Source organism: Tupaia chinensis, unplaced genomic scaffold, assembly GCF_000334495.1.
Source record: "Tupaia chinensis unplaced genomic scaffold, TupChi_1.0 Scaffold000597_1, whole genome shotgun sequence".
NCBI lineage: Eukaryota > Metazoa > Chordata > Mammalia > Scandentia > Tupaiidae > Tupaia > Tupaia belangeri.
Genome location: NW_006160114.1, coordinates 2,284,621 through 2,296,123, shown reverse-complemented (window position 1 = coordinate 2,296,123; position 11,503 = coordinate 2,284,621). Strand labels below are relative to the sequence as shown.

Here is an 11,503-nt window from a genome sequence, read left to right as displayed (position 1 = left end):
TGTTTTTGTTGGTGTGGTGGGAGGGGAGGTTTTTGCTAAAGAGTGCGTGAGCTCGCCAGGCAGACAGAGAGACAGAGAGACAGAGAGACAGAAAGCGAGAAATCCTCCAGGGGGGATGGCCGCAATCCCTTCTCCTCTGATCTCCTCTTGGTATCTTGGGCATGCACGCACACACACTCAGCGTGAGTTTTAAGTCACCGGGTCCAGGATGCGAACTGCGGTCAACTACATGGGAGTCCAGCAACATAGCCATTACACTAACTGCTGGTCCCCTGCCCAGGCTCTCTTAAAGCAGCACCAGAGGGAAGGTTTTCAAGCACAGATCCAACCAGGGGTTACTACCCTCCACCCCCACAGTTCTCCTTAGCAGCTATCCTGAACCACGGGCATTTTTAGTTGGAACAGTGACCAGGAGTCACCCCTACATGTACTGCCAGAGGCCAGAGACTCTATTGCAACCTTCAGCATGCCAGTAGTGCCCCTGAAGAGTCCGAGAAAGGCCTAGCTCCCAAAAGACTAACAATTGTTCTACAATCATGTCCAACTTTTTCCCACAGCTTCCACTTACTGCCCATGCTGCCGCCCACCAGGACAGCATGTAGCACCTACACTCACCATGCCTGCTTATCACTGGCTGCCTTTACCTGCTGTCTCTCTATCAGGAAGTCCCCCCTTCCTACCCCTATCCTCAACTTAGCTAGTGCTTAAGGCATACTCTCAGTTCTGGTCTCGGCTCCTTCAGAAATCCCTCCTTGAACATCATAGCCCCTCTTGAGCTCCCAGGAGGAAGGAGGGGGGCCCTTTTGTGTCTCTAACTGCACCCTTCTATCTCTGCATTTCCACTGTGTTTTGAAACTGCCTGCTTATAGGCCTGGCTCCTCGCCTGGACTGTGCATTCTTTGAGGACAAGGACTATATCTCGTTGATCTTTTTATCTCCAGCACTTTGCCCATAGTATATCAAATGAAAGAAGGAGATGTTCACAGATAAATTCTTCTGAAGACTAGGTGAGTCCTTGATGTGTAAACAAAATCCTGACTTTGGCAGAGGCATCTACTTGTCTCTTAGTATCCAACCTACCTTCTTTCTTCTAGTGATAAGAACCCCTTGAATTTTGGCTAGACTTGAGGTCGCAAAGCCACATTACCAGACATTATAGTTCCTAGCCTAGGTGCCACGTGGTCATGTGGACAATGGGATGGAAGGAGGCATGATACATACAATGCTGAGGTCACATCCTTAAAAAAGGCAGCTTGTCTCAGGCTAGAATGCAGAATGTCCATAGACTTCACCAAATCCTTAACCCAAGTGGCAAGACAGGCAGACCTGGAGTGGAGTGACCTGCCCCAGCTCACCCATCACCTGTCCTTTTTTGTGAATAGTAGTAAATCTTCCATCTTTCTTAAGTCCTTTGTGTCTGTTTTGAGTACGCAAGTGAATTTTCTGGCTTTTTTATTATTATACCTTTCAAAGAGTCACTTAATCAGGAGACTGTATTTTCTTAGTTCCAACCCATACCCAATTTGTTGTTCTATACATTTTTTAATTTTAAAGAGAAATTTTTTGCTACAGGGCACATGTGCTTACCAGAGAGATGGAGAGACAGAGACAGAAAGCGAGAAATTACCCCCCCTGGGGGGGGGTGGCCACAATCCCTCTTCCTCCACTCTCCCGTTGGGATTTTGGGCATGTATGTACGCATACCCAGTATGAGTTTTAAGCTGCCCAGCTGGGGACTCAAACTGCCATTGACTATGTGGGAGTCCAGCAACATAACCATTATGCCATCTGCTGGTCCCTATACATCTTAATTTTGTAATCTCCCTGAGAGAAATAAATAGGAGAGAGGCTGGATATCATCAATTTAAGAATTAACAAAAATAAAAGATAAAATAATTTACTCAAAGTAAATTTTCATTTTGATTTGCTAAATTTATTGGATTCAACTATCATGTTAAAGACTGATAAGGGATTTTTTTGTTTTTTATAATAAAACGTGCCATTCTCTACTCTCAAAATTTGTAGAAGAGATAGACAGTAACAAATAATAATACCAGGTGGCCTCATGCAAGTGGTAAGGTGCTGCTGTGCAAGGCTGGGGCCATGTGCAAGCCCCAGGTTAAGGCTGCAGACCAACCTAAACAGCCCATACCTATAATCCTATGTAACTGGGAGGGCGAGCAAAAGGATCGTGACATAGTAAGGTCCACTCCAAAATACTTCTCTTTCTCTCTCTCTTCCACTACAAAATATATATTACACACACACATATGTATATGTATGTATATATATGTATATCTATATAAACATATATATGTCTATATATGTATGTATATATACACACACACACACAAAGTGAAAAGTACACAATAAAAGCATGTACAGATACAGAAGTGGAACCAAAGGGAAAGTTGGTTGATTGATTTTCCACTGAGGGTCAAGAAGATGCACAGAAAGGCTTTCTGGGGACTTGGGAGCACAATAAAAAGACAGGGTAAACATGTGCAAAACCACAAAAGCATAGCAAAGTGATCCTGGAACCACAAGTTTAAAACAGTGGATCATGGTGGTGGTATGGTGCTTAGGACAGCTGGATTCTACATAGCTGATCACACAGTTCGAGTCCCGAACTGGTGGCTTGAAAAAACACACCAGGTACGTAAGAGTGTGTGCCCAAGATCCTGAAAGGAAAATGGAGAAGGAACTGCAGCATGATCATCCTTCACGGGGGGTGCTTTCTCACTCCCCTCTCTCCAAGACCTGCCTCATTCAGGCAGACATATATACCCTAAAGCAAAAAACTGGCAAATAAAGTCCAAAAAGGTAAGTGGTGGAAGACGAAGCTAGGTCCAGAGACCAAAACTTCAGTTAATAAGGCCTAGTACAACTGTCTTGGCAAAAGGGAACAAAGATTAGAGCTTCCCACTGCACCTTCTGACTGCCTGCCATCTTGCCTACTTCCTGAAAGTCACCAAGGAGGTCCAAACAACACAGTCTTTGTTCCTAAATAAAATTGCCAAGTTCAGCTTAAATGAGAACCTCTAACCATCTTCCCTCAGAGCCCAGTGTCAGTTTTAAGCAGCCAGTGGTCGTGTACAAGAGCTCTAGCCTTTGCAGAGCCCCAGAGTCTTCCAGAGAAGTTGGTACACCCAGCCTCTAGCATCATCCTCTCAAGTATTATTTTTCCTAAGGGGAGAAAAGAAAGAGGAACATTTTATTATCTCTATCGCTTCCTACCAAGACGTACCCATAAGCTTTATCCCCACTATAAACCAGGACCCGGGAACACTGTCCAGCTCCAAAGTGCTCTGGAAACTGCTCTTCCTAGGAGAGTGAAGAAGGAAAAGTAGGCAGAGAGCAGAGCCAAGAATGAATACCCACTGGCACATACACATACATACACACACACACACACAGTCAGGGGAAAAAAAAAAAAACAGAGTTGATAAACAGTAGGCAAATATTTAGCCAACTGGACTTGGTATGCAAAGGACTTGTCCTTATCCATGCTAACGGCAAAGACTGTTAGTGTGGATTAAATGTGGGAGATATATAACCTGAAGAAAACATGAGCCTTCTCTGCAAGGTAGAAGGCATTTATTGTAGCAGAGGAACACGCATGTACATAGAGAGAAGTGTGTTCTTAATTCATACATGAATAAGTGATGTCTAACTGTGTTATGATGTCAACATTGATTACACAATTTGGAGTAAATGCCAAGGCTCGACTGATTGAGCTAAATCCAGTTAATGCTTGCTTCAACCCAACTGAGAGATCATTCAGGTTGCTGGTACCCCTTTCTCCCCACAGCAGCCTACATTTGGCCCCACCATTGGTGTCTCTACCAAAGCAGGTGGCAGAAGCTAGCTGGTCCAGGTGACTGCATGCTTATCTGATGAAATCCAGACAGGTTTAGTATAGGTTGGGTTTCCAAATGATGAAGAATTTTAAACTCATTAAACTGCTATTATCACCAATTGCCAAGACCAATGTCTATGGTATGTAATTCTTTTCTGTCCCTTGAGAAAGTCTGATGTGCCAAGTAGGACAACCAGAGAACCAGTCCTTACAGGGAAGCGAGGTTTGATGAAGTTTCCATGCAAAGCGCTTAACGGCTATCACAAAAAACTTTGTTCTTAGCAGTATCTTAGCCTTTAAATGCTGTTTGCTTATGTTTCCATTGATATTTACAAACCTTTATTTTCTAGCACCCACTAATAGAAAGAAATCTATCAAAAACACACATCTCTTGTCAAAGAATTCATTCCTGAGAGAACTGAGAGATGGTCTTGGGCTACAGACAAGCATGTTAGTCTTGAAGACAGAGCAATGTGAAGCAGCAGTCTTGAAGGAGTGATTTTTTGTTTGTTTTTATTTAATTTGGCTGAAGAAGGGAGCATCTATTAAAATAATATAGGAAGGCAGATCTTCCTTCACTCCAAACTTCCAGCATTAGTCAGAGCACTGTGGGATTCAGTTCACGCCTATTTTAAATGTTATTAAAATATACCTGGAAGCATGAATTTTTCTTTCCATAATCCTTCTAAGATATTACATTGTAAATCAAATCAAAAGTCCAATTAATGACATCCAATTAAAAAACAGATTAAGAGACTCAGAGAGAGCACCACTCTAAGATTAATGAAAGTGTTATTTCAACATGAAAATTACCTTGGAACTTGTTACCAAATTTTGGAACATTAATTATCTCTGTTATTTTAAGCCCTGCCTTTAAAAAGTTACTTCTTCTACTTCTTTTTCTCATACTTCATGACAAAGCCACCAAATTCCTACCTAATTATATAATTATCTTCAATTTAAAATATATATCCAATAATTTAAAATATGATGCTCTGAGCATTAGGAACTAACCAAAGCATTTTCAACAATAAATGTCCAATATTAAATAAGCAAATCAAATCAGAAAAGTTATTCTCATCTAAATAAATTGATTCTCTGTAGACTGAGGACTTTGGAAGACACAAATATATCAAGAAATACATAATTTTTAGCAGACATCCCAAGCCATCTCTACATACCTGTGTAAGATCTGCAGCCTGCTGTAGGATGCTTTTTTTTAATTGCTCTGCTCTCTTTGCATGAAAGGAATTACTTTGACTCTGGATGACAAATACAATTCCTTTTAAGTCTAGAACAAAAAAAAAGTTTTCAGGTATTTCTTTTTTAACAATAGAAATAAACTTGAAAAAATTTAAAAGAAAAAGACAACTCTAAGACATGCCTTCAGGCAATAAACTCTAAGGGGGAAAAAATCAATTTATATGCAATTCTAGAGACAAATCTTCTCTTTTAAATTGTTTTCAAAAACCTCCCTTCTAGAAGTTAGACAAGTAAATAAACTCACTATACCAGGCCAAGTCTATGGTAACAAACTGTGAATTTGCTCCCATGTCTGTCCAAAAGAATAACCATAAATATGCAAAAGTATAAAAATGCCTATAACACTAACCTCCTTTGCTGTTGAAAATCAAAAGTTTATAATTACTCTTTAACAATTTTCACATAATCCTACACTGCCCTGCTACCAATTATGGGTTGGATTATGTACCCCAAAATTCACATACTGTAGTCCTAAACCTAGTACCTCAAAATTGGACCTTACTTGGAATTGAGTTTTTACAGAAGTAATCAAGTTAAAGTGAAATCACTGGTGTGGGCCCTAATCCAACATGACTGATATCCCTACAAAAGAGGAAACTGGACACAGACACAGACACATAGAGTAAAGACAATGTGAAGACGATCATTGACAAGCCAAGAAGGACCTGGAATAGACCCTTCCCTTAGGGCCCTCAGAAGGGATCAACTCTGGACTTTCAGCCTCCAGAACTGTGAGACAATATGCCTATTGTTAAAGTGACAGCTTGTGGTACTTGATTATGCACCTCTAGCAAACTAATACACTAGAGTTCAAGAATGTTCCAGATTGGCCCTTTAAGGTAACACTCAACAGTTACTGCAGATATCCCATGAGTTCACAGGGGTGTGCAAATAAATAATGCAATAATCCCTACCCTAACTCACAAAGCGCCTAGTCAGAATTAAGTGGTATCTTTAGGAAACCAGCCACAACAGTCCACAGCAGCAAGGCTGTAGCAAAAAGTGTTGGAAAAAAAAAAACAGCAACACTACCACACCAGCAAAACTCACCAGCCCACTAGAGACTGGTCTCTAGGCAGCTAGCCTTTTATGATGGCAAGTTGGGGGGGGGGTGTTGGAATGCTAATATGTCAGACCCTCCTGGCTGGGTAAGACCACCAGAGGTCTTGCCAGTAGCATGGTTGCTCAGCTCACACACTGGAACAGCACATTAGGCTTCCCCAGGTTCGAGTCTGTAATAAAGAAATAGATACAAACAGCCATTGTGTCAGCACCCTGACACCAGATGGGATGCTGGCTGACAAAAGGTAGACGTCACATAAACGTAGCCTCCAGCTAGGTTTATAGTATATCAATGCGGGGACCTTCTTCTCACCTTGAGCCTTTTACTTTAATACCTCAGCCCAGGGACACTAATTTGATTTTAACTTTATTCCATTATATTTTATTGTTCTTAAGTTCAGTTCTTTTTTTTTTTTCAGTCGTTCAGTGTACATCAATACAGTATACAAAATGAGATTTTCCATCCAGAATACATTGTATATTGGCTCAATCAAGGATATTACCATAAATGTTATCATCAACAAATAATTTTCTATTTCTTGTTTCTTATATATTTTGCTTTTTTTCCCCCTCTTTGACTCCCTACTTCTCACCCTCTGCCAATTCTCCCCCTTCTCCCACACTGTCTCTTTTATGTACAGTTGTTTCCTATGCCTTTTTTTTTTTCACATTTGACTGATCCACTAAAGATCTTAATTAACTTAAAAACTTCCAATAGCAAGCACAACTGATATGTTCATATATATATATATATATATAACACATGTCTAATTCTGGGCATAAACCTTAGTGAGTAAAGTAAATATACTGTAAAGGAGCACCTTGCTGGGGCCATATAGCTTACCACAGTCATTAAATAGGTATTAATAGGCATTTTTAATGCATTTTTTATTTCAAGAAAAACAGTTTTAGTTGTAATAGATAAAAATTTAAAAATGTTAAGAGAAATTTACTTAAAGTTTAAAGCCAGGAAAAAGGTTAGGATTCAGTTCAAATAGTCTGTAGATAAACCTATCAACAGTTCAAGAGAAGACAAAAATCCTTCAATAATGAAATCAAAGCATTGAAGAAAATCGGTAACGTTTTAGTCTATAGTCAAAAAAATTCTATTTCACTAGTTCAGACTCATGACTAACCTCTCTGCTATTGAATTTGCAGTGTTACTATGGTCTGATCTTTCCATTTAAACTCTAAAAGTTAACATTTAACTCTGAACTCGTCCCTACTATGAGGCTAGCCATTCTCTTGGCACTTCTTGGAGAGCTGGTCTGGTGTTGGTAAATTCTTTCAGGTTTTGTTTACCTGAGAATGTTTTTGTCTATTTTTTCCCATATGAAGGACAATCTTGCTAGGTATCTCATTCTCGGTTGAAATTGTTTTTCACTTAATACTTTGAATATGTTTTCCCATTCTTTCCTTGCACGCGCCGTTTCCAATGAAAGGTCCGACGTTAGCCTTATGGGATAGCCTTTGAAAGTAATTTGACATCTCTCTCATGCCAAATTTAGTATCTTGTCTCTGTCTGTGGTTTTGGTCAATCTGGCTATGATGTGCCTGGGGGAAGATCTTCTTGGGTTGAGCCTATGTGGGGTCCTTTGTATTCCTTGGGACTGGATGTTTGAGTGTGTTAAGTTCAGTTCTATGGCTCCATTCTTTTATTCACTCACTCTAATATTCATACAACAGATAGCTCCACAGTGAGCCATCTAGATCCTAAAAATAATGCAAAGTGCTCTTTGGTCAAAACTCAATAAAATTGTTTTTAAATGCTGAACAATACTGAATACAACGTACTTCCTTTTCTTTAGGAATTTATATACATATGAACATTCCATATACTCTTTTTATTTTAAATTGGTTTCTTGGGCCTATACATAAGATACATGGATAAGGCTTAAAAGAGCATTTTTTAAAAAAGAATTATTTATTTAACTGTATTTAGTTAGTTATTTTTTAAAAAAAAAGAATTATTTATTTAACTGTATTTATTTAGTTATTTTAATTTGACCAGAAAGAGACAGAGTGAGAGAGGGAGGGAGGGAAAGTGAGAAAGCAAGCTGCTAGGTCCAGGACTGGAACCACGGTCCGCCATGTGAGAGCCCAGAGTTCTCAACTACCTTGCCACCTGTTGACCCCCTAAATGAGCATCTTAAGTTTCAATAGAAATGCTACTTTTAATCTACTACATCTGAAACATGAATATAAAACTTACATATCTGAGAGGAGTTAGAAAGATTTCTTTTTGTTAAGTATGAAGTAAATAAGCTTCAGAGAATTATTTTTGTAAAATGTAATGAAGTTGAATATGCACATTCCCAATTAAGCAGAAATTTTACTCCTACTAATGATCCTTGAGAAACTCTCACATGGGTATACAAAGATATATAACAAGAATGCTCACAGTGGCATTGTGTAAGAGGAAAGAACTGGAAGCAACCAAATATCTACTAACAAGATATATGAATTAGAACACTACACAGCAATAAAAACTAACTAGCACTACGTGTATCAATCCAGATGGATATTGTAGATAAATCCCACAGATAGGATGCTTAGAAGAGTTATAAAATAATAACTATATAAGTCAATAGTTTGCACAAATATAAACACATATACAAACTTATACTATACACATATGTTCATATCTGTAAATGTGTAAAGGATTACATGGGCATTTTAAATACCAAAGCAGAATACTGGTTAAAAGAGTTCAGCTGTATTAATAACATTTTTATCTCTTAATGTAGGTGGTAGATATGTTGATATTCATCATATTACTCTTTGTAACTTTATATAAGCTTAAAATATTTTATAATAAAATTTTTAAATGAGCAGGACTGTGAAAAGGTTAATCTATGACCACCACAGTAACCAACTCTTGCCACTTCCACTAGCTCAGCAAAGCCACATTAACAGCTCCTCCAGAAACAGAAAGGGCTTTGCAAGAAGAGAAGAAGCAATTATCCCCCTTTCCATATCCCTGGGTCATGCTCTGAGTTGTATTTGTCCATCTCTCTTTGACATAACGACCAAGAAATCACACTGGCCCCTTCCTTTTTACATAGTTCAATCATGCGTATTACATGTATTCATTGAGCAAACATCTTCTCAGTGCAAGGTTCTGGGGTAAAAAAATGAGTAAGTGTGACTGCAGCACTTCAATGGCTGAGCCTAGTTCAGAAGAAAGGCCATTACAAATACAGAGCTGGGGTGAAGTGAGAGATGCTTCTGGAGCGGGAGGTGGGCAAGTGCAAGGGCAGCTTCAGGAGGAGGAAAGAGGCGTTCCCGAGCTTCCTTTAAAAAGCAGCAGTTTTCTGCTGACTCCTGCAGAGAAGTAGCAGATCAGTGGCAGAGAAAGCAGTGGGGTTACGAAAGCCAACTGCCTTATTTCTGCAGCTTTCCTGAGGAGACCACTAGGGAGCCTGCTGGGCATTTCTGAGAAAAGGATGGTGGGACAGAAGAGTGAGAAAGTAAGAGAGGGAGGCAGAGTCAGCCAAATCAGATCATGAAGGATTTATATGCCACATTAAGAGGCTTGGGCTGGGGACCAGCAGATGGCGTAGTGATTACGTCCCACATGGTTGACAGTGGTTCAAGTCTGGATCCAGTGACTTCAAACACATCAGGGGCATGTGTGTGTGTGTGCCTAAAATCCCGAGAGGAAACTGGAGAAGACATTGTGGTGTAGCCACTCCCCCCGGCATGTGCCCTATAGCAAAAATCTCTTTAAAAATAAAAAAAGAGAGAGAGAGAAAGACTTTTACTGTAGATTAATCATTTCAAACTGGGAAAGGGCCACAGAACCCAGGTGGGGCCCAAGCAGTAGGGCCTTTCTAGAGGAGGAGATAAGGACACTATGTCCTACGGACAAGCAAAAAAGGGGTAGAAAGACCTTCTTCACAGAGGGAGCAGTCCAAGTATGGAACAGGGGGTCAAATTTAGAGCCCTGAAAATATTAACAGTTAAGTATGGCTAAAGAATAAGACATGTTGGGGGTGGTGTTTGGAGGACAAGGGTAAAGGGAAGGAGACACCCAGCTTCCATAACCCTGATAATAATGAACAAGAGGCCATTTACATGCTACTCAGCTCAAACTCATTCCCAAAAAAGAGTCAGGGAAGTACAGTTTGGTGCTGAGATCAGCTTATATGTTTCAATTCTGCTCTTCTTTATAACAGCACCAAGAAGTATTTTCTGACACAGCATAAGCCTTCCTTCAGTTGAATCACATTTGGGTTCAGTCTGGACCCCAGAACTCATCTCACTAACTATTTTTAGCTGTTTTCTCAGTGTACACCATCCTACCACCAGGCTCTTACACTCCTACTGCCCAGTTGCCAGAGCAAAATCACTCAACTCCACTACTCTTGGCTTTATCATCTTGGCTACATTTCCCTAAGCTCACTGCAATTTGCCTTCAGTGACCACTGTCGCAACTCAAGATGCACCACCATTCTTCCTTCTCCAGGACTGTGCAATAGAGGTGGCACACGAACTGCCTGATAGTAATGACCAGCGTGGCCAAGGCACAGTGCCACACCACTGTACAATACCAGAGCCAGATGGGAGGCCCCACGTTTAGATCCCAGAGTGACCTGAACACACTGGCTGGCTCGGAGGCTAGGAGGAAGATCATGGCGTGGTAAGACGTTATTGAGAGTATCTCTCTCTCTCAAAATAAATACACTTTAAAAAAAAAATAGTGTGTCAGGCTATAGCAAAGAAAGATAAAAAAAAAAAAATCCATCAAGGATATAAGAAGGGTCAATGTGGCCAATGCGGTGCTGAAAGCAAGGGTGAGATGTAGAGAACATTCAAGAAAGGCAGTGGAACACAGAAGACAGTTAGAAAAGGCTGCCTGGAAAAGAAAGAATTGTCTCTGAAAGTAAAAAAACCAAAGGCTTTCTATGTCATCTGATGCTGAGCATCAATTATGAGCCAAACACTGTACTAAGTGCTAATCTTCCTGGTCAGAAATTACCCAGAATAGATTTCATCACACTGGTGCTTTTCTGATGAGAAATTAATATGGCATTCTTCTGATAAAAGGTAAATAACAAGCAGCCTTGTGATTTAAAGCTGACGGATAAATATGTATACATAGACACACACAAAGAGCCACCCCAGTTAGGTTTTCCTTGTTGAGAATAACCGCACACTAGGGCATCTATCAACTAGCCAGTAAGCTGAAAGAGCAAAAAGGACAGTTCGGTGCTTGAAGGCCGTCACCAGCCTTCTGTGTGTGAGCCCATGCAGGCACTCTGACGCTGCTGGTGCCCATGCACCAGGCTCTATGGTGACCTGCCGGGCCTGGGGACA

General features: G+C 40.3%; 1 protein-coding gene across 1 annotated transcript in view; it reads right to left on the bottom strand.

Annotated features, from left to right (window-relative positions):
* Positions 1–11,503, bottom strand: part of B3GLCT (beta 3-glucosyltransferase) — a gene marked incomplete at its 5' end in the record, with an annotated part of 135,537 nt that overhangs the window by 95,030 nt on the left and 29,004 nt on the right. The window contains 1 exon segment of the mRNA XM_027775679.1: positions 5,041–5,150. Within this exon segment, the coding sequence (XP_027631480.1) occupies positions 5,041–5,150 (110 nt within the window).